A 24884-nucleotide genomic window follows, 5' to 3' on the forward strand; every position below is an offset into this window, starting at 1 on the left:
ATTCCTTATAATAGGAATTGTTAAAAAAAAATTTGATAATGTCCTCTTTATTACAAGTAGGAACCTTTAAATGAGGAGTTCATAAGTTGAGACAAAGGTGGGAAATGGATCTGAATATTGTAATTGATTGGCAAATATGGGCAGATCTATATAAGGATCTCAATGCAAGATATAAATTAGTTCAGTATAATTGTTTTTACATCAGTCATGTAGTAGATGTCAGCAAGGATTTTATTTGAATGCTGCACCTGGAGTCAGGTGACTCAGGCTGTTGGATTTGAAAAGCTCCTCAGGAAGCTGATTTGGCAATAGAGATCACGTGATCCAGGGGAGTTGTATTAATTCACTTCAAATCAGCATTTTGGAACTATTGACCAGAGTTCCACACTGCAGCAGTGAGGAAGGAATTCACAAATAGTTTTTCTTCTACAGTTACTTCTTACACCAGTGAAATTGAATAGAATAAAATCAGAATTATCAGATCAATGTTTTACGTGTGATGAAGATGTCGCAACTTTCTTGCATTCAACTTATCTTTGTCCTAATGCAAGATGTTTTTGGGGGAGAATTACAATATTAATGGAACAAGTTATAGGAGAGGTTTTTCCACAGAATCTGACCTTATTTTTATTAGGAAACATTGAATGAACAAGGCCCAAATTAAATCTATTAAAATATCAATTGAAATTTGTTAAATTAATGTTAGCGGTGATGAGGACATGTATTGCACTTACTTGGAAATCAGATATACATATATTTTTAGGGATGCCAAGATGACATGCAAATATTCAAGGTTGTATTCCTTTGGAAAAAATTACAAATAGCTTGAGAAATATATACTCTATGCTTTTGCAAATTTGGCACATGAATATTCAAATATCAGGCTTCAATTTGTAATAATGCCCTTTCCATCCCTCTAGACATGTGAGATTCTCCGCTTAGTTAATTTTTTTTATTTAGATTTTTTAGATTTCCTTGCCACCGTGAACTCTGGGGAAGCGGACAACTAGTGCAGGGCACCAGAAAACAGAAAGACCACATCCCACCAACATCTCAGAAGCAGAGGATTCAATCCACAGGTCAGTGACCAAGGAAGCAGACCAGTGAGGGTTCTGCAACTGAAAGACCCACATAGGTGGCAGGCTGTTGGTGACTTGAGGAGAGGAACCCACGCAGGCTGCGGGCTTCTGGACATAGCAGTCAAGGAACTCACACCAGGCTGTGAAATGTTAGAGACTGGGTCTAAACTGGCTAAAAGGGTGTCAGGTATCAGACCTGGGATACGAGCGAGTGCTAAATGGTTCCTAATTATGTCAGAGGTTCAAAAGTGGAGCTCACATTGCCAATGACTTGGATGGTCTGTGAGCATTGAAAGAGAATTCACACACACTCAGTGACTTCGCCCAGGGTTTTGGGTGGTTGGGGGTAGGTGGGGGAAAGCACTCAGTCTTTCTCTGACTGCAAGAGGCATTTCAGGTAATTTCTGCCAGAGGGTGCGTCTGTCTGCCTTATAGCAGGAAAAAAGCAATTTTCACTTTTATGACACTTTTTAATTACATGACAGTAAATTGTCTCCTGAAATAGAGAGAGGTTCAAGTTTCAATCTATTACAAACTCCACTCACCAGATTATACCTCTTCCCACTTTTTTTTTGCAAGGACACCATTGATTTTATCACAACTCCTCTGCTGCATCTGTCCTGTGACAGATTATATATTTTACATTTTATATAGAGATGTTTTTGAAAGAGATGGATTGTAGGAGTCGTTAAGGTCACAAACAAACACATACACTTCACAAAACAGCTCTTATTTAAAATAAAAGAGCTTTGCTGAGAGTGAGTCATTCAGGCACCGAGAGCCTTTGCAAAGACAAAACAAGGAGACTGTTTTGCTTAAGAATTTCAAAAGCAGGTGTAAATGGATTATTGTTTTTAAAGCAACAGATGAATGGACTCAGAAGTATGGGTCCAGTGCAGTCATCTGGCTGGTACCAGTTTGCTGTTCTAAGGTTTTGCAAGCAGAGAGGAGAGACCAAATAGGCTTTTTCTAAAAAAAAATGAGAGAGAGAGAGAGAGATGGCAAGATGGCATCTTGTTTTGAAGACAGGTTGTGAGTTCTTAGTTCAGCCTGTTGAAAAACTTTGTTGTCCATACAAGAGGAAATGGCGGGCTAGAAATTATGTTTTACCTGAAATAAGGGAAACAAAAGGTGATCAATGGTGACTTGCAGAAGAGGTTATCATCTGGAATATCCTGATTGGTCAAGTTTCTTTGGCAAGACACCAAAGTGGCTGATCAGAGGGAATCAGTTTATGTGTGTCCAATGTGCATGAAATCCCTCTCTGAAACCAACAAGAACCTTCCTGGAGGGTAAACATTTACTTTTAAGCACCAGAGCTTGGTGAAAATTCATAAATGTTGAATTCTATGCACAGTATAAGAACTGATAGACACTGGTGAACTTGGAGTTGTGTCAAAGAACTTTATACACATTAAATACACCTGCACTTAAAATTAGAAGGCGGTAATGGAAGGCTGTTAATAGTGATAAGTTAAAGTTTGATCCTGTTTTTTTTTGTTTAAAGAAAATTAAAAACAATGTTTGTTTAAGAATGAATGGTGTTATTGTTCAAAATCTTCCTGAGATCGAAAGTATTCTTGGACTGAATAGACATCTGGGCCAAATGGCTATTTAAGGACAATCTGTACATGATTGTACATCCTAAAGTACAATGACTACTTCTATCCACTAAAGATTGTTAAAGAGCAAGAATAGACAATACAATCACGTAAAATTCCCATCCATACAGCACAAAACAATCACACCTCCTTATCGGTCAGGAAGTGCCTACACTTCCCAAGGTGGCTGAGGAGGTCAAGGCCAATGGCTCTCATCCTGAGATTTTACAGGAGCGCTGTTGAGTCTCCTGTCTGGCTGCACCATTGGATGATCTAGTTGCTGTAAAGCATCAGACAGCAATGATGCAGAGTAGTGAGGATCACTGGGGCCTCCCTTTTTCTGTAGATGACATTCACTAGGAGTGTTGTTCAAATTAGGCTCAAGGAATAGTGCAAAGACCATTTTGATCTAGTGAACAGCATCTTTCACCACGTCCATCATCAAAATCTGGACTTACAGGCTGGGGAACAGCTTCTTCCCACAGGCTGTGAGATGGATGAAAAGTATCCTCTAAGTGCAATAATCCTCCAAATATTTATATATGTAGCGGCTACTTCAATAGAGCTACTAAAGCAACACACACATACCAGGGTAGTCAACACAAGACTGCTTTATTCATTCTTTACAGGCTTCTTCTATTTACAGCATGTCCCGGGCTCCATGGGTCAAGGTGCGACATCATTTATGAGTTTGCTGCAGATCCACAGGACCACAGGTTTAAATTAAGCCCTGTGAGTGTCCCGTACCTTCCGGCAGGGGAAATCACAGATCAACGTGCCGTTCCTCGGCACGCAGCACCACGTGCATGCGGTCAATTAAATGGGTGAGTTCCCAGCTGTCTGCCTTATGATTTCATGTGCCTGCCAAAGAACCTTGCCCTCTCGGCCCGCTACACAGCTGCTACACCTCCCCCAGAACCGTCGCCAGAAAGTAAAACAGCAGCTGCATGCACCTTAGGTGGACACCCTCATTGTCTGGGCTGGGGGCATTCAATGGGTGAAGCGGGATCCACATGGGCAGCGTTGTGTCTGTCCAAACTAAACAGCTGTGAATATCCCACAATGTCCAAAGTATACTCAAACCCATCCTTCTTCACCACGCAGAAAAAGCCCTCATACGGTCATTGTAACAGCACTCCTGGGTCCTGTCTGCGCACAAAACAAAATCAGCGTCCAGGAGTGGTGGGGCACGTTCTGTTAAGGGGATCCAAGCCAATGGGTAGGAAAGCTTTGCTGATCATGATACCATGTCGAAGCTGCTGAAGGATGTTCAGATCAGAGTTGGTTGAAAAATGAATGTCCCATGAAATTTTAAAGACCAGACCATAAACCATCTCTGCGGACAATGCAGATATATCTTGCTTTGAAGCTGTGCGCACTCCCAAAAGAGTGCATGGCAACTCATCAACCTAATTGGGACAAGTGAGTCGGGCCTTAAAAGTAGACTTCAGTTGCCGGTGAGAACGTGACTGAATTAATGTGGGAAAATAAAATCTGGCCATCCAGTTGACGATGAATGCTCTGGCCCTTGTCTCAGTGTCACTGGATGGCAACGGGATGACCTCTGGCCTCGCGTGAAATGTTCTACAACTGTTAGAATGTATCTCATGTTTTGAGATTCTGGCAATGGTCCCAGCAGGTCCACATGCACGTGTTCCAACTGCCTGCATACTGTCAGTAAATGTTGAAGAGGTGCCTTAGTGTGGCACTGAATTTTGGCAGTCAGGCAGGAGATAGTCATCCAAACCCATTGCATGACACCTTTTCTCAGTCCATGCTATACATATTTATTTGACATGAGCATGACAGATGTTCTGATGGACAGATGAGATAAGCTGTGTATCTGGTCAATAAGGTGTTTCCTCCAAGATGCAGGAAACATTGGTCTAATGTAGCCCAAAGACATGTAACAAAGTAAGGTTGGCCACCCAGTTGTGCTGCCCCCTGCGGTATGTCCAGGTTAGTAATGGCCGTACTGTATGCCTGAACATCGGGGTCCATTGCCTGGATACTGGCTAATTCAGGAATATCAATGTCACCCTGAATATGATATATAGTCGGTCTGGACAGAATATTCGTGGTGCCATTGTTTTTACCAGATGTTATCCAAGTAGATCTAAGGGAACTCTAAATCTCTGCCCAAAGTGTCTATAACCCGCTGGCAGGTTTGAACACCATTCTTCAACTCAAGAGGCATCCAAAGACATTCAAAAGGCCCAGAAGGGATAATAATCACCATTTTAGGAATATCTTCCTTATGGATGGGATCTGATGGTATCTCATGACAAGCTCAACCATGGAGAAAGCACAGAAATTGTGCAGATGGGAGGCAAAATCTTGCATATGAGGGACGTTAAGACAGTGGGTCTTAACCTGAGATATGGTCCGCTGGCCTTCATAAATCATAGCATAGACTAGAGTATAGCTGGAAAGTGATGCTGTAACTGTTTAAGGCATTGGAGAGGCCAGGTTTGGAGAATTGTTTTCCGTTCCGGTCTCCATATATAGGAATGAAATAGATAAGGTGGAGAGGGTGCAGAAAAGATTTACAAAAATGTTATGTGGCTTACAACATCTCGAGTATAGAGAAAGATTAAGGAGACAGCGACTTTATTCATTGGAACGTAGACGGATGAAGGGGGTTATGATAGAGGTATTCAAAATTATGAAAGGAATAGATAGACAGCACGTGAGTAGACTCTTTCCCCTGAGGGCAGGAGAGGTTGGAACAAGAGGGCATGAGTTCAAGGTAAGGGGCAAATTTTAGGAGGAATGTGAGAAGATGCTTCTTCACTCAGAGAATGGTGGCAGAATGGAATGATCTTCCAGAAGAGATAATTGCGGCAGGGTCCTTTCTGTCATTTAAGAGAAGGTTGGATGTGTACATGGATATGAGGGGGTTGGAGGGATATGGCCAGAGTATTGGAGGGGAAAACTAGTGGAGTTGTTCATGTGAACTGGCACAGACTCGAAGGGCCGATATGGCCTGTTTCCATGCTGTAAACTGTCATATGGTTATATGTGCTGGGCTCCACGGGACAAGGTGGGACATCATTAAGAGTTTGCTGCCAGCGGGTTTGAATGAAGCCCCGTGAGTATCCCGCGCTTTCCGGCAGGAGACTCCAAAAATCGAAAAGATGAATTAACTATTTCCATGAGCCCTCCCCTTTTACGTCTATTTTTCTAAAAGCACTCAGTAATACACCAAGGCAGTAAAATAAAAACTCGATGCTGAGAATACTCAGCAGATCATCTACTGGAAAAAATAATCGGAGTTAAAACCTTCAGGTCGATAATCTTTCACTGGGATTCAGAAAGATGATCAAATAAACCTGATTCTCTTTGCTGAGAAAAAGAAGAGGGGAAATAACAAATTGAATGCGTGGGATGAAAAGCCCGAGCAGCAGAAATGGCAGTGGTGCTGGATGAGTGGAGTCCACTCTTTGATCAACACATCTGTCTGCATGGAGGGGGAAAGGATAAACAAGACAAACACAATGCCGTCACTGTGAGGTTCAATACGACAGCTGCAGAGAATCTGAAATGAAGGAATGGTAAAAATACTTGTTTTTGGATCAATGTGACAAAATTTGACTTGAGAAAAGAAAACAAAATTGTTTTGCTCTGCCAGAACTTTCTAGATCAAGGGGCACAATAAAATAGTCCAGAAGTCAACATTATGAAATTGAACAGAGAAGTTATACAAATCTGCAACAAGAGATAAAACATAGTTACATAATTCCATGAAAGTGGTGTCACAGGACGACAGGGTTCTAAAGACAGCTTTTGTCATCTTGGCCTTCATTAATTAACATATTGAAAATAAGAGTTGGGAAGTTATGGTGAGGTTGGATAAGATGTTGGTGAGGCCACATTTGGAGTATTGTGTGCAGTTCTGGTCACCTAGCGACAGGAAGGGTATTAGTAAGATTGAAAGAGTGCAGAGAAGATTTACTAAGACGCTGCCAGTTCTTCAGGAGTTGATCTACAGGGAAAGGTTGAACAGGTTGGGACTTTATTCCTTGGAGTGTCGAAAAATGAGTAAGAGATTTCTTCAAGTGGCACATGAATGGGAAAAAAGGCTGAGAAAGACTGCAGTGGACCCAATTGTGAAGGAAATATTTTGCTTGAGAAAAATTGTCATTGGTCTATTTCCTCTTGAGTTATGAAACCACGCACAGAACAAGTCAATGAGGTACAATTAAAACAGTGGTTTTCAAACTTTTTCTTTCCAATCACATACCACATTAAGTAATCCCTTACTAACAGAGCACTTCTGGCACAGGGATTAAGTGGAATATGATCCGGGGGGTGGGGGGGGGGTGTGGAGGAGGAGTTTCTTGGTGAAAATGTTTCTCCATCTCCGTTTTAAGCAGACATCCTTTTATTCTGAGGTTGTGCCCACTGGTCCTAAACTGTCCCACGACTGGCAAAATCCTCTCTATCCAGCCCTTTCACTATTCATCAGATTTCAATAAGGTCCTGCCTCATCCTTCTAAACTCAGGCGAGTCCAGACCCAGAACCATCAAATGCTCCTCCAACATTATTCCTCTCATCCCCAGGATCATTTTTGTAAATCACCTCTGGGCCATCACATCCTCTCTTAGAAATGGGTCCTAAAATTGCTCACAACACTTATTAGATCAGGACAACAAGAAGGTGGTCACGGGAGGGAAGACAGCTGCAGGGCTGCCTAGAGTCCACGGATTTGATGGTGTTCAAGGGGTCAGCTGAGGGGAGAGGGGATTGTCGTGGAAGAATGGCATCGGAAAATGACGTGAGAAGACACCTCTCCCTGACTAAACTGTTCAATACTCGAACTGTAGTGACTTTTTTGATTTTTATCAATGTTTTGAACAGTAATTTACTACAGTAGGATTCTGGAAATGAAGAAAGGAAAAAAGCAGTGTTGGGCACTGCCAGTTGCCCCAATAATCACAGAGACAAAGAATGAGGGGAACGATAGGCTTTATTAATCACAAGACTGCAGGCCCGGGTCCAAATGAGGGAAGTGAAGGGATGGAAGAGGTGGCTCGACCTTTATGGCCGGGTCACAGTGGAGGAGTTTAGGGAGGAGTCGAGGAGAGGATGACATCAGGAGGGTGGGCCATCCCATGCCTGTACTGGTAAGTACATACAATACCATTTCATTACCAGCAACTTAGAAAAAACCTAGGTTTTCAACCTGTAAAAAGTGCAGAAGAAGCAAGGCTGACCTTCCAGAAGGAACCTCGGGAGCAGTTAGAGATAGATCCGAATCCTCAACGTGGAACTCGGAGAAGCTGGAAGAAACATCCACATCCTCTGCGCATCCAGTGATGCAAGATGTCCTCAAGTTGTTTGGCCTGGCGGCGGGTCAGGAGGAGTGCGAGGTCTGCCGGAAGATATTGAAGGTTCAGATCCTGTAAAATTATTTTTGGAAATGGATTCCAGAGATGTTTGGAGTCGAGTCTTTTGAGATCGGGCTCATAGGGCGTGAAGGAGAAAACCTTTTCTGGGTCAAATGTCAAGAGCGGTTCTTTTAAGATGTTTGTGATATCAGGATAGAGAAATTATATTGTGGCTTGCGGATCAGAAAGTCGCCTTGATCAAAGCCCTACGATGTATCAAGGCAATAGGGTTTTATTTTAAGCTGATTTAAGTCAGGAGATTATTCAGTGATGGAAAGAGTTTAATCTGGTCAAAGCAGTGCTGTGGAAGAAAGGGTATAAGTTTACTTTTTGGTATCCGATTATATTTAAGGTGATTTATGGGCGAGATCAGTCTCAATGTTTTGAGAGTCCTTATGGTGCATTATCTTTTGCAAATTCCTTCCCAGATTTGAAGGAATTGATGGGGAAAATGCCCGAGGATAAGATTGGGAAGGGAATGGGAATCGGTGAATGATGTTGAAGATGAAGCTCAAGCTCAATGTGGGTGTTATCACTGGGATGACTGATGGGTTTTAATGGTCGGTTGGGGGGTGGTGGTTGACTCTACTACTTCTAAAGTCATCTGCCACTTGTGGTATTGACTGCACCTGGTCCACAGAGGGGGGTCCGACTCTTTGGCTCTTAGGTTTTTACATTTTTTTACAGTGGTTTCTTATTGTTTGAAAGGGGGGTTTGGGTTTTTAAAAAATTTATATCTAATTGTAATTGCTGTGTGAAGTGTCAATCTCAGGAGGAAATTAAGTTATGGCTCATTTAAATTTTGTGACCTTCAATGTTAAAGGACTTAATAATCCAATGAAAAGGAAGAAAATATTGGCATATATAAAGAAAATGAAGGTTGATGTTGCCTTTTTGCAAGAAACTCATTTGTCTGAGAAAGAACATATGAAATTGAAGAGAGATTGGGTCGGACATGTTTTTCATCTTCATTTAATTCGAAAGCTCGAGGTGTTGCTACTTTGGTTCATAAGAAGATACCGTTTCAGTTGGAATCATTCTCTGCCACATTGGGTCTAGAGCTGTTGGTGAATTGTAAATTTGTTGCTGAAGCATGGACTTTGATGAATGTTTATCCACCCAATGAAAATGATGAAGACGCTATTTCTGAAACTTTTTTGAATCTGGGTCAAGCTAATGAAAATATTTTGGTTGGTGGGGATTTTAATTGTGTGTTCGATAAATTTCCAAAACTATACAAAGAACCAAAATGGCAAAATGGATGTTAGACTCAATGAAAGATTTGAATTTGGTAGAAATATGGAGGAAATTAAATCTGACAGAATAACTTTTCTCTTTATTCACCCAGACATTATCCTTTTTTGAGAATTGACTTTTGCTTAATGTTAGTACAATTACAGGGTAGATTTATACATGCAGAGAATAAGAGTAGGATTTTGTCTGATCATTCCTCATTGTTAAGTAGAAGTACACAATCCTTTATCTGGACATCTAAAATCCGGAAAGTTCCAAACACCAGCAAGTAGGGAGAGAGACGGCAGTGCGAGGCAGGAGGGAGAGGGGTGGGGGGAAAATGGCAGCATGACTGGAAGTGATTGGGGGTGGATACAGCAACACAATTTGGGTGGGCTTAAATCTGGGTTTCTGAAATCTAGAAAAATCTGAAATTCAGAACACAGTGACCCCCCCCCCCCCCAAGGGTTCTGGATAAAGGATTGTGCACCTGCACATGTTCTGGTTTGCATAATGTACACACCCCTTATCGGTGAATGTTTAATGGGATGTTATTGAAGCAACCAAAATTTCTAAGTTATATCAAAGACCATATTCAGTCTTATTTGCAAATTAATACATATTCAGTACAAAGTAAATTTGTTTTGTGGGATGTTTTAAAAGGTTATTTAAGAGGTCTGATAATCAATTATACTGCAAGAATTAAGACACAGCATTTGGCAGAGAGGCAAAATTTGGAGAAGGAAATAACAATTTGAGAGAAGGAATTCCAACGAAATTCGACTGTGGATAAAAAGACTTTTTTGATTCAGTTGAATCTGTTATAATATAATGCAAACATATAAATATGAAAAATTAATACAATGATCCAAATAGGGTTATTATGAGTTAGGAGAAAGAGAACATAAGGTTTTCGCTCGGCAATTAAAGACTGAACAGGCATCAAGGACAATAAATGTGATAAGAAATAAATCAGGAGTTACTTTTAAACCTCAGGAAATGAATGATGAATTTCACTCATTTTACCAGAATTTATATCCTTTTGAAGTAAGTCAGGATGAGGGACGTGTTGAGTCTTTTTTAGGTAGTTTGAACGTATCAGTTTTGGACGATAAAGATAGGACAGAATTGGAAGTTCCTTTCAGTGATTTAGAAATTGAAGAAGCGATATTGAATATCACCTGGAGAAGATGGGTTTACAGGAGGGTTTTATAAAGAATTTTATGAAGTCTTGTCTCCTGTTTTGGTGGATGTTCTTAAATAAGCTACAGAAGAGCAAAAGCATTTCCAGAATCCTTTTGTAGACCTAGACTTAGTTATTGCAAAAAAGAAAGAGCCCCATTGAAAGTTGCCTCATATCGACCAATATCTTTATTAAATGTAGTTTATAAGTTAGTAACTAAGGTATTGGCCAATAGACTTGCGAAGTATTTAACACGTTTAATCGAGCCTTTGATCGTGTTGAAAGGTACTTTTTATTTAAAATACTTGAAAGATTTAAGTTTGGAACTTTTTTACCTTGTTAATTTAAAGCCTTGTATAAAAGGCCTTTGGTGAGTATGGTGACAAATGGACAAATTTCAGATACGTTTAATTTAACACACTCCACAAGCCAAGGTTGTCCTTTGTCACCATTGGTGATAGAACCACTAGCCCAAGCTATAAGACAAAATGATAAAATTAGTGGGATTAAAATAAATGAAGAGGAACGTAAGATTAATTTGTTTGCAGATGACGTACAAATATATTTAACAAATCCTCAGTAATCATTATGACATCGACAAACCTGTTTGGTTCAATATGGAAAAATGTCTGGTTATAAGGTTAATCGGGATAAGAGGAACATATTACCAATTACACAGGAAGATTATCCTGCTTGTAAACAGATTACACAGCTTAGATGGACTAAGAAAATTAAATATTTAAAGGTAATGGTTGATGTGGATTATGTGTAAGTTTAACTATGTTTCTCTATTGATAAAATTCAAGCTGATTTAATTAAATGGAAAGATCTTCCTTTGACATGAATGGCACATGTGAATTGTATTAAAAATGAATATTTTTCCTTGAATTCAATATCTTTTTCAATCAATTCCATGTTTGTGTCCAAACATATTTTTTAAAGAGTTATGTAGCAATCAGAATATTTTTATAGAAAGGTTCATTGGCTAGAGTATTGTTGCAAAATTTAACATGGCAATATGCATTAGGGATGACAATGGCCTCATTTTCAGAATTATTCATTAAATTATTAGTTTATTATCAGTTAAAATTTATTAATAGGATGTTCGATGTTAATCAACCTCCACACTGGGTTAAAGTGTTATTAGCACAGATTTCTCATTCTATTATACATCAATGTATATTTAGATGGACTCCTCGTCTTTTGCATTATTATAATGTGGCAGTATGATGACATTTATGTGATACTTGGTATAAAAGAAATCTGTCAATAGCAACTGGAGATAAGGTTTCATTACAAATTCCATTACATCAGGATAAATACATATCCTTCTCTATGGGTAATCTCAGTATTTAAAGATTTGCCAGATGAAAGGTGTTCAAGTGTTAGCAGATTGTTTTGAAGATGGGATATTTTTTCTTATGTTAGGCTTCAGGAAAATATTGAGGTACCGTTAAATTCTTTACTTGCATATTTTCAAGTACATGCTCCAGTAGTGAAGAGTTTTGGGCGGGAATCGAACATGCCTAAGTTAACTAAATTTAAAATTTAATTGTAAATGAGGCAGAAATTGATTTATTTCAGAAATGTATTATTTTTTGCAAGAGAAAATGGGTAATCTAGATTGAGATAAATCAAAGCTTAAATGGGAGAAAGATTTATCCTTAGAATTATCCCAAGAAGGATGGACTACTATGTGTGAAGAGAGTGTGACTAAATTTGGTGAACTACAATTTTCAACATCAGTTGAATTAAACACCAGAAAAGTTAAAAAGATATGGATTTAGTCATTCAGATTTATGTTTTAATTGTGGGACTCAAATTGGTACTTTTTTTTTCCAATTCTGTCTGGTTGTGTGATAAATAAGTCTTTTTGGATAAAAATTAAAGAGTTTAAGGCGGATTTATTAGAGACTACTTTAATGTTAGATCCACTGCTTTTTTTTAAAATGGGGTATATTACAACTTTAACAATGGGTTTAAGAATGGATAAATCTCAAATTGAGTTTATTCGGTTCGCATTAGCATTGGTTGGGGAATGTATTGTTATTTCGTGGAAAAATGATGTGGATTTAAATATGAATCGTTGGCAAAATGAAAACTTGTATTTGTTTGGAAGAGATAACATAATTTATGTGATAATTATTTTTTTTATGTGAAGATGTGGTCTAAAATTTACAGTCTTTTGCCTCTTCTTTCTTAAAGAGTGGAGTAACATTTACAATTTTCCAGTCCAGCCTGGGCAGACAAGGATAGATAGACTTTAAACATGAACATGGTGAGGAATTAGCAAAGCTATTCATTCAAATATACTGCTTACAACTAGGTAATTCAAAATCATCCAAGTTATAGGGTTTCACATGAGAGACGAGGCCAATAGCCGCAGAGATCAAGACAAAGCAGAATCATGAACACCATTACTACCAAGATTTACATTGGTGACATATCAGAGTCAATGCGATACTTTAAGATTAGATACAACACAGTAACAGACCCTTTAGGCCCACAAGCCTGTGCTTCCCAGTTGACCTTCAACACCCCCATACTTTTTGAACAGTGGGAAAAATTTGGAGGCCCCTCCCCCACCCTGGGGAAAACCTAAGCACACACAGGGAGAACATAGAAACTCCTCATAGAGAGAGCAGGATTTGAACCCCATCCCTATCACTGGCAGCGCAACAGAGTTGTGATTGTGCCATCCACTGTCGAACCATGTTGGACAGGAAGAAACTCAAATCAAGAAAGTCAATAAATGGAGAGCATCAATATTTCGTGAATTGGTACGGATTAGTTCAGATTTTGAGAAAAGATGGATGGACAATACTTTGCAACAACATAATGACAGTCAGTACAAAAGAAGCCAGAGCGAGCTTACATGGGAGCCAGGAAGGGAAAGTAGCCACTTCATTGAAATGGAAGCAAGAGAATGGTCTTAGGAGCAAGAACCCATGTAAGAGAAGTTCTGGTTCACGAGCAAGTCACAAAAACCCAATGATGCCTTCCAAAGTGCATTCCGATTTGGGAATACGAGGCATTTATCTCGACTTATTTCCCCAGTTTGGGCATTTTAGATCATTAATATTCCCCGGTATTCTTAAAAATCTGATGATGAGGTGTTACATGTGTTGCTATGAGGTGTAACAATGCAGCTCGCAGTATTTGCACAGCAGATATAATAAGGGATCCACCCTTCCCCCTCTCCTTCATAGTGTCTATTTAAGACAAACATAATCTGCAAAGAAATGATGATGAGATCACGAGATGAAGCAGTAGAACTTCATTCATCTTTTGATTTTATCATCTAAACAAGTTTTAAAAAAATTACAGAGCAGTGAGGGTCTGGGATGCATTGCTGGGGTGGAGGTGGGGGCTGGTACAATAAGGACATTCAAAACACTCTAAGATACATGGATGGAAAAATAAAAGAGGGTAATGAGTGTGAGGTAGGGAAGGGTTAGATTTGTAATGGCACTGATATACCATCGTTTACAAACAATTAAAGAATACCCTCACTCGTTTCTTCCAGAAGACAATGGAGTCGACCTTCTTTATCCTCCTCAGACACAACATTGCATTCTTCAACTCCCGAAAGACCACCCAGCCAAACCCCTTTGACCTTCTCATTGGCTCATTGCCACATTGTAATCCTGACCCTCTCTCTCTACTCCTCCTGCATCGGAGATCCATCATCCATACACTGATGTTTAACACACTCGGACACATGGGCTATTCCTCCAGCGCGATGCTTCAAATACATCATCAGCGGCAAATGGCACCGTTCCCAAAGCAGGCAGATGCATCACCGTGACAGCCCCCTTCCCCCCACCACCTCCAGCCTCCGAGCCATGCAAGGAGGCGACTGAATGGAACTGTCCCCAGTCTAATGGTCTGGAGGGTTGACAGTTCACCTGATCTCGTATGATACTGGAAGACAGGCGATGCAGGGGTACGACTGGTCCTTTTGCTCTGGCCCTGATGCAGAATGTGGACATTCGAAATACACTGGCTTCAACCTGTTGTTGGAAACAGTGTTACCTTTTCCATTCCTGTCAATAACAAAACACTATGAATGGTGTCATAAGACCTGGAAAGAACCATCGTAAATGAGCTAAAGTGGTTTACGAACAACATCATGTCAAAGAAACACACGAGTACAGTGTTGACAATCATTTGGCACATCCACTGCAGAAGATGCTGCCACATAGGAGAACATCAGAGTTATCTCATTTTCTCAAAGAAAATCAAGAAAACTGACCTTTTCATGGAGCACTGTGTTTGGACTCAGATTCACAAACTCACCTGGCAAGGTCAGCATACAGTCATAGACTAGCTCTACCACTAAACATCTATGATCTGCCCTCAGAGCTGTAGTCACGCAAAGGAGAACCATGGGCAAACGTTCGCTTCATGTAGATGATTTGCCACCTGCTGTCAATGGTGCTTTCGATCGTCAATGAAAATGCTCAAAGAAGCTGTTGGCCTGAAATGCTTAGCCGTAATTCAGGTAGTGACCAGAGGATCAGTGAGAGCTCAGACCAATGCTGACTCGAACTGAGACCCTCGATCTGTTGTAATTGTGCCCAGAACACCAAAAGATGGAATCCAATGATCCACAAAAGCCCAAGCAATTGTCTCTGCAGAGATGCCGATGATAGGAATTTCGTCCTTCCACCTGGTAGTCCTGTCCTCACCCGTGAGCAGAGAAGTACATTGCCGAGATGGCGGAAGTGGACCTTCCAAGCCACAAGGTGCATGTGCTGGAAATGGGAATCCAAAACAACAAAATCCCCCAGCTTGAATTTCATGTGCCTGGAGACTTTAGGGCGTTGACTTAGCAAGCAAGTCCTTGCCCATAATCCAACATTCTGTTTAACACGAAGCCAGGTAAGATGTTCCTTAACCAGTTTGATTGATGCTCTTCTACCAGGAAGAGATAGATTGTGAAGAGAAAATCTCCTGCCTCATAGCCACCCACACAAACAGCCTCGTCCTTTCTGTTGGGGGAAAAAAATCACAAACCAACTTTTCACCTGATTCATCCAGCATCACATCTTGAAAATGGAGACCAGAGTTGATCTGGTTTCACTGGATGAAATCGGCATCAGTGTGCCGTGCATGAGCCATGGCACTGAAATCGATGGCAGTAGTTTTATGTAATGTCAAGCCTGAATAGGGCACCAGCCACAGCATTCACTTTTCCTCAGATGTGCTGTGTGTCCAATGAAAATTGTAGGATGAAGTCCAAATGCCGAATCTCTCTGGGCAAATAGAGATGTGTGCTTCTACTTGCAGTATGCAGAAGAGGCTGGTGGTCTGTACAAATGGTCAAAGAATGACCTTCCAATAAAAAACTGAAATATCGAATTGGAAAATGGGATTCATGAGAGAATTACAAAGAAATTTATTTCAAAATTGTATCTACTATTTCAAGAGGAATCTCCAAATCCAAACTTGAATAAATCAAAAGAAGGATGGGAATTGGATTTGGGAACTGAAATTGACTCTTTTTGCTGGTCTGACGTTTGTTGGGACAATAATTATTGTTTTTGATAGATTAGTTAATTATAACTTTATTCATCAATTATATTTAAAGCTACAACAATTAATTTATTCCTAATTTTTCAAATTCATATTTTAGATGTGGCACATAAACTGGTACATTTATACATTGTATCTGGAGATATCTCAAGGTGACATCATTTTGGAAAAATGTGGGCAAGTTTTTGGAACAAATTATCATAATGTTTACCATTAACACCTGAGCTTTTACTTTTGGGAAATGTATATGATTTGGAAGCCTAATTCAATTTCTCAAAGAACAATTAATTATTTTTATGTCGCATTGGCAGTTACCAGGATTTGTATAACAATTCCATGGAAATCTGAATCCCATCTTAAAATTGATTGTGGGGAAATGCAAAATTGTATTCCCTTAGCAAAGGTGACTTATAATATTCGAACTGGGTATGATACATACTTCAAAGTTTGGAAACCATATTTAGATATGGGTTTGGATATCTAATGTATTCACTTCTCCACCCCACCACCACTTTTCTTTAATCTTAATGGTTGAAACTTATCATGTTGGTTTCATTCTACTATTTTATTAATATCCTGCCTTTCCTTTTGGGAGGGAATAGTTATCACAGTAGCTTTGCACCTAGATCTGTATTTTTTATCTTTTATACTTTTTTCTCTTCTCACTTTTCTATACAGTTCAACCATTTATTTTTTTTATTCTATTTTCATAATTGTAAGTTTCATTTGGATACGATTCTATAATTATAGTGAACTGTATACAAAACTATACATATATTTTTTTTAAAAACTGAAATATTTCACTGCGAGATAGATAGCTAAGAGTTCTTGCTGAAATTTACTATATTTTCCTGAGCTGGTGACCACTTGGCTGGAAAAAAAATGTCAAAGTTTCCAATTGCCCACAGACTCGTTGTTCGAACACTGGTCCCACAGCACTGACAGATGCATCTGTGGTAAGAGAGCAAGGCCTTGGGCATTTGATGTACAAGCTTAGTGGCCTTTGTAAGAACAGTGTTCACATCATGGAAAGCATACACGGCATCGTCTTTCAAAGTTAAGGTCTTTTTGAAACAGGCATCAGATCCTTTGAGTCATTCAGCAAGAGGTAATAGAGATGCTGTGGCATTCACCAGGGAACAGCAATAAAAATTCCTCCAACTTAAAAACCATCACAACTGGCCAACCTTAATGGCGGGAAGAAATTCTCAAAATTCACGCATTTCCCATTCATCAGGCAAAATACCATGTTGCACAACTCTAGGTCCCAAAAATACAAGATCAGAAGCACCAGAAACATTTTCCTGGGATTGATCACGATGCCACATTCCTCAGGTCTTGAAAACAATGAGATAAGGTGGCTCTTGTGCTCCTCTTCATCCACACTTACAACCAGGATCTGATCGATCAACACAAGCACCAAAAAAACCCAAGGCCAGTGAATTAGTGGTCCATGAACCACTGGAATGTCTGAGCTGCATTTCATAGACTGAATGCTGAATGGGAGCATCACTGCTGTCTTCGTGACATCCGGAGACTCAAATTGAATCTAATAGTAAGTAGGTACTAGATCTATTTTGGCAAATGCATATTTGCTGTGGAGGTTTGCTGAGAAGTCTTGTAAATTTGGAATATTGTATCAGTCAGGCACGGTGGAATTGTTCAGGGGACGATCATCTCTGCAAGGCCGCCAATCCCTAGTTTTTTTCAGAACCATATGCAACCGTGAAGCCCAGCAGCTGTCAGATCTGTGGAATATGCCCAACTCTTGCCAATCCAATCTTGCGATTTTAAGATAATCTGGGGGTATTAGAAGCCTGCGTCTCAGACCCTGCCTTTATATGGTGGCTTATTGCATGTCTGTACACCGTTACGATGGGGTCATGAGGCAAGGAAAACACGAGTAAGGCTTGGAAAGGGCAGGAATCAGGTTGAAGGTTTGTCAGGCAGCAGGTGGCATTGGAAGGACAACAAATGCAGCTCACTTGCATTCAAGAGCTGCAGTCCACACAATGTTTTTTCAAATACATCATGGAAAAATGTGACAAGAAATTCACTCCCAAAATGGAATTTGCCACATTTACAACTGAAAAACTACCCAAAAAGATGGCAAGACTAAAATAAAGCATGAGTAACCTCTGGCCATGTTTGAATAAGAGAATCATTTGTAGCTGAAAGAACACATGACATATTAGAAAGACTATGTTCATCAAGGATTGGAGGGACCGGCACCGATCGAAACTGACAGAAAATTTTGAACTTTTACATAGAGATGGCAAACAAATAACCTACTCCAACAATTGCCTCGAATGTTTCCATTTTTCTCAGTTGCCTTCGATAATCTCTCTCAAATGAGAACAAGATCCCAAAACAAAGGAGGAGAACCATGCCACCAGGCCCATTGAGCCTGCTCCATAAATACACACTGAGCTTCTCTACACTCCTTCCAATTTCCACCCTTTTCCCCATATCCCTTCATGCCCTCACTAACGAGATACTTGTCTATTTCTTGTTTGAATACTCCCAGTGATCTGGCTTCCACTACTGTATGAGGCATTAAGTTCCACAGCTCCATGACCCTCTGGCAAAAGAAGTTCTTCCCAATCTCTGTTTTGGATGGATAACCTCTAATTTTCTTGTCATCGATTCACCCACCAAGGGAAACATCTTACCCGCATCCACCCTATCTAAACCTTTCAAAATAAAAAATGTCTCCATGAGATTTCTTCTTTAATTTCCGATATCCCAATGAATATAACCCAAGAGCTGTCAAACACTCCTCATACATTATATTTTGCATTCTGGGAATCATTCTCGTCATTCTCCTCTGCACCCTCCCCAACAACATTACATCCTTTCTCAGATAGGGGGCCCAAAACTGCACCAAGACTCAAAATGAGGTCTCACCTGTGCCCCATAGAGCCTCATTAACACCTCTTTACTCTTGTACATATTTCTCTTGAAATGAATGCCAACATAGCATTCGCTTTCTTCATTACTAATTTCACCTGGTCATTAACATCTTCGAATAAATGTTCTGGGTTTAATTTTTTTAAATTATGTTGTGGTTCCTTTTCATCACCTTTTTGGAAGCTGAATTCACAAAATTTTCCAAATATTTTTTCAGCAATAATTCTGTGGTACAGAGGATTACTCATCTTTCCTAGAGGTTAAAAGTTGCATTTTGATTTTGTTGTCTCAACTGAACATTGTACAAGGTGAAGGCCGATTAAAATGGATTCAGTAATGATGGCCTTCAACTTTGCATTATTGCTGTGGCTACACAGCTTGAATGATAAACTGCTGTTTCTACAGGGAATTAACTCATGGAAATGTTCTAAATACATTCATTGGAGATAGACCTCTGTGAAATGTTTACTGCCCATCGACAACAATCCTTGAAAAGAGATGAATCATCACCCAACAGAGCAGCCCAGGAATAGGACATTTGGTGAACAATGTCTGTGGTGACCATGATGCTCATTTAAATTAATCCCATCTGTCAGCACATGGTCCATACACATCACCCATTCCCTCTTGTTCATGTGCCCAACCAAAACCCTCTTAAATCGTGGTGATTTCACCACTATCCTGGCAGCGTGGACCAGACTCCCACCGCACTGTGCAAAAACCTGCCTCACTTCTCTCCTTTTCCCCTCTCATGTTCAATATAGGCATCGTAGTATTTTTACATCTCCCACAGGGGAGGGGGAAGAAGAAATCTACCTTCTCCAGGACTACAATAATTGGATAAATTTCAACCAGGTCATCACTCAGCTTCCAATGCTCCAGAGAAAACTATCCAAACTATCCTCTCCTCAGACCCAATGCTCTATCCCAAGCAACCCCCTGATAAACTCCTTTTGTCATGCAGCAAATAGAATTGCAGAAAACACTCGAAATGGGCCAAAATAACACCAAAGTCCCTATATTTTTCAAGGCATTTGGACAAGTAACTGAGAAAAATTACATTTTAGACACATGGTACGTCAAGATCAGAAGGATTGGAGCATTATTGTTCAAGTGACACAACTTTAAAAAATAACATCTAACTTTATGAAGAATGTGATACAACAACAGGAAAAACGGATGGAATCAGACACATTCTATGAGCATTGGGAAGCAAAGAAAAACGAATTGGTTTTCCATCTCTTCCAAAGCGACCCAATGACCCCGACAGGTCCTCACCGACCTGCGACCGTAGTACCACAATGGTCGCGTCCTGGGAGGGTGCCCACGATGGTCGCAAGTTGGGGTTTTGACCGCGTGTGAGGACCCCTGAAGTCTTAGAGCCTATTTTTAAAATCAAATGATTTGACAAACGAGAACAGAGACACAGGGCACAAAAGACCCAAAATGTACGGATTGACTTTGTGACTCAGGGTCCATTGGCTGGGGCAGCCATCTTAATATCTGTACGCATGCGCCAGACGTCAGTTGGCGCTTGCGCAAACAGTTCACTTCGTGGCCCTCAATCGGCACATGCGTATCTGCAAGATATGCGCAAACTCATCAAGCATGCGCCAACTAGACTTGCCAATCACGTTCCGCGCCCCCTCCCGCTGCAAGTAACACCGCGGCCTCCAGCCTCGCCCTATCGACACCATCAGGCCTCGCACCGACGCCTCAGTTTCACCCAAACACCCCGCTGATACCGGCCGCTCCCGGGTATGGCCCAGCGGGCTGCTGGTTGCCCGTTTTCCCTGGACCACGCGGCTGTGGATCCCGGCGCCGCCGCCAACTTCTTCCCGTTGGGCCAGCGGAGACACGACGGAACCTGAGCAGACGATGCCGCCGCAAACGTCCCGCCTCCCCACAGCACAAGCCAATCAGCCTGCCAATCCGCCCATCAATCCAACCCGACTTCAGCGTCCAATCAAATAGCAGCCTCACCGAATCAGCCCATTGGCTCGCGCAACTGAAGCAACCAATCAGCGAGCGATTGAGCGAACACACAGGTGAACCCAATCAGCATCGCAAGACAGAACACAAAGGCAGTGGAAGGAGCAGGAGACCTTTCGGACCTTTCACTTTCAACTACCCCAACAACTCAATCAAATCCTTGGGAAACACAGGATCACTTTGTCTTGGCTCCAGGATTCCTCTGATCTTAAGAAATACATTGTACCCCAACTGCAAGGGAGACTATTTATTATCAAACTTTCCTTCATATTTATTACCGCTTCCAATTTAATGGAGGACACAAGTGGTTGTGTCAGCCAGCTGGACCGCCTCGGGGAACCTCATGGAGCAGTCAATCATGGTGAGAAGGTAACTCATTCCGCGGGAGGCCGGAAGTGACCCCACAATGTCATTGTAGATGTGGCTGAACCTATGTGATGCTGGCTCGAATGTCTGGGGTGGTGCCTTCACGTATGTCTGCATTTTGGTCATCTGACAGAGTGTACAGGCCTTGGCCCACTGACAACCTGTTTCTGAAGGCTCAGCAAGACAAACCTATTGACCACCATTTTGACAGTACTGATGGCCGGGTGCGTCAGGTTGTGCACCTCATCATAAAACTGCCATCTCCATGCTGTCGGCACAATGAGGTGGGATTTGCCATTGGTATGCCGCAGAGGAGCGTCTACTTACCAGGGTCGATGTTAACATCCTCCAGCCTGAGCCTGGACACTGCTGTCTTGCTTGCAAGAATATCAGGGTCATCCTGCTGTCCCCTGCCGAGGGCTAAATAGTCTTTTCACTGGGACAGGGCCTGGTCAGACTTGATTGCGGGGGTGGGGCAGTGCATCACGCACGATGTGTTGAATGTCTGTAGTGAACTCAGACTCATATGAGAGGAGTCGCTGCTGCTTGGCCGACCACAGGTCCAACACTTTATGGAAGGCAAAAGTTAATGGCTTCTAGTCCATGAAGACACTGAATTGTCTACCTTCCAAAAATACTTTAAGTGCCTGACTGCCAGGTACAGCACCAATTGCTCTCAGTCAAAGACGCTGCATTTGAGTTCAGGTGGCCAGAGGTGTCTGCTAAAGAAGGACAGAGGCTGCCATTCCCCTTCGATGAATTGCTCCAGTGCACCCCCTACTGCTGTGCTGGAAGCATCTACTGTGAGAGTGGTGGGTGTCTCTGGCCTGGCGTGTACCACAAGGGTTGTGTTGGCCAGTGCGTCCTTGGCCTTCTGGAATGCCTCCAAATCCTCATTGTCCCAGGTAATGTTTTTACCTTTCTCCGCATGATGTGGGCCACTACCGGTATCAATCGGTGATAAAAATTAATGGTACCAGTGAATTCTTGCAGCCCCTTCATTATGTGGGGTTTGGGGAAGCACTGAACAACCTCTACCTTTTCAAGCAGGGTTTAGTTCCGTGCCTGTTGATTTGACCCCCAAGGAAGTCGAACGTTTCCAACCTGCACTGGTACTTAGCAAGGTTTATATAGTATGTCCAAATACCTCCAGCCAGGTGCACAGTCACATTCAATAGGGTAGAGAATTCCAAGGATATTTCATTTTCATTGAAGACATTTCTTAAAGTCTAAGCAGCCGATCGGTTATTGGGAAATTGTGACACTTGGTGAGCCTTTTAAATGCCCCTAAGATTTCAGCCTTCACCACCACTCCAGTTCTTGGGCTCGTCCCATGTCCCTGACCTGGTACGCATACATTGCATCCCCTCCCCTTGTCACCCTCCTGTTGTTCCACCCCGAGCCAGTGGTGAAAGTGGTTTCTGTCCCAACAGGTGTTGGGGACCTCAACCAGGGAGCAGACCCGGGAGATGAACCTCAACTGCATCTAATTCACATTCCCGCAGATCAACGCACGACCGTGGGCCAAGGTGAGTGACCCATTGGTGAACCGGAGCTCCGGGGGTGGTCTCCATCCTCTGGGTTCATCCCCAATACTGTCCCCTGTCACCTACCAGGCCCATCTCCAAACCCCCATCTCCCACCAGGCCCATCTCACACACCTCTGCCCTGGCTGGAGCAGTTTCCCTCTTCATGTGGGGGTCCAAAATGGATGGAGTGGGAAGGAGGTCCATGTACGTCGTCAGATTATCATGTTATGATCCCAAAGGACCCCAAAACCCAGCAGCAATAGACATTCACCAGGACAAGTAGTTGAGCCACTCAAGGGTTGATTCGGTGAGGCCGCTATTGGATGAGACGCTGGGGTCGGGTTGGATTGATGGGTGGGTTCGCGGGCTGATTGGCTCTTGCTGTGAGGAGGCGGGACGTTGGCGGCGACGTCGTCTGCTCGGGGTCCGTCGCGTCGCCGCGGGCGCGAATGGGAGGAAGTTGGCGGAGGCGCCGGAACCAGGGAAAACGGGCGACGAGCAGCCCGCTGGGCCCCACCCGGGAGTGGCCGGTACCGGCGGGGTGTTTGGATGGACCCCAGGCGTCGGTGCGAGGCCTGATGGCGCCGACAGGGCGAGGCCGGAGGCCGTGGGGTAACTGGCAGCGGGAAGGGGCGGGGGAGGGGCAAGAAGAAGTTTTGGAAGTCTGGTTGGCGCATGCGCGGTGGATTCGCGACTTGGAGTTGGGTTTGCGCATGTGCGGCTGATACGCACGTGCCGACTGACGGGCCACTCAGCAAAGCCACAAGTCGCGCATGCGCACTGAAATTAAGATGGCTTCCCCAACCGATGGACCCTGAGAAACTGAATCACAAAGTCAATCCGCACATTTTGGGTTTTACGTGTCCTGTGTCTCTGTTCACCTTTGAAAATTATTTGATTTTAAAAATAGGCTCTAAGACTTCAGGGTTCCTCGCACGGGGGCAAAACTCCGACGCGACCATTGTGGTATCTGACTGAACTTTTGGGTCCCATTGCGGTCGCAAGTCGGGAAGGACTTGGGGTCATTGGGTCGCTTAGGAAGGGATGGAAAACCAATCCATTTTTTTTTGCTTCCAAATGTTCATAGAATGTGTCTGATTCCATCCGTTGTTCCTGTTGTAGTATCACATTCTTCATAAAGTTAGATGATATTATTTTAAAAGTTGTGTCTTTTGAACAATAATGCTCCAATCCTTCTGATCCTGACGTACCATGTGTTTAAAATGTAATGTTTCTCAGTTACCTGTCCGAATGGCTTAAAAATATAGGGACTTTGGTGTTAAAAATACAGGGTAAAGATTTCACCAATCCTTTTGAATTTATGATCTCTGGGATTTCTGGACATGTTTTCTATTTAGGTTAGTGTATCATGCAGACCTGTTTGGTTGCAGCAAGTAAGAAGTTATCGCCTTGTAGCATCCGCTGTGGCAGCGCTACCAAATAAAGAGACATCCACCCAAGGTGAGAGTAAACCAAAGACTGGCTTTACTGTTTTAAATTCCCCATGTGTGCTCGCTGGCCCACCCACTTCTGGTGACGTACTCCCTGACTTCCAGCTTTACGTCATTGTGTCATGGCGTCACTCTCCAGCTGTCTGCCTCTACGTGGAAGTGTAGGGCTCCTCAGCCCATACATGGTGCTAGGTGCGGGCTCCTTCTTGGCAGTGAAGGGGAGTCCGTGCCATCTTGGACTATCCGAGTGTTGCAGAGATTTGGCCTCTTTTTGCTCACCTGGTCTCTTGGCATGCTACAATCTCAGTGTTTATAAGCGGGAAATTCTTTCAATGTTTCATTCAACTTTATTACAAAATTCTTCCTAGATTATCTGTGTACCATTGAAGGTTATGGGTTTTCTTGAACAGGGATCATGATTTTACTCATAATTTGGTGAGCCAATGGATGGGACATTTTTTGCTCATGCCCCATGAGAATCGAAATAAAAATGTAGTGACAAAATTAGGAAGGTTTGTTGACCCTTCTTTTTAAGCAGGATGTCATGATGATGTTCATCTTGCATATGATGTGTCAGTTCTTAATGGCAGCTGCCATATTGGCATTGTAAG

At 42.1% G+C, this 24884-nt stretch overlaps 1 protein-coding gene across 2 annotated transcripts in view; it reads right to left on the bottom strand.

The window, feature by feature from the left end:
• Positions 1-23446, bottom strand: part of LOC138745731 (endophilin-B1-like) — a 33763-nt gene extending 10317 nt beyond the window's left edge. The window contains exons 1-2 of one of the 2 annotated variants that reach the window (XR_011346456.1): positions 22955-23446; positions 7904-8055 (exon numbers count right to left, since the gene is read on the bottom strand). Coding sequence is in view for 1 of the 2 variants with exons in the window: in XM_069903005.1 (XP_069759106.1) it covers positions 22955-23026 (72 nt within the window). In the remaining variant the exon portion in view is untranslated. Of the gene's footprint in view, positions 1-7903; positions 8056-22954 lie in introns of those variants that run through there. The other variant, XM_069903005.1, reaches the window with a different exon arrangement.
• Positions 23447-24884: the final 1438 nt, after the last annotated feature.

Source organism: Narcine bancroftii, chromosome 11 (assembly GCF_036971445.1).
Source record: "Narcine bancroftii isolate sNarBan1 chromosome 11, sNarBan1.hap1, whole genome shotgun sequence".
Classification (NCBI taxonomy): domain Eukaryota; kingdom Metazoa; phylum Chordata; class Chondrichthyes; order Torpediniformes; family Narcinidae; genus Narcine; species Narcine bancroftii.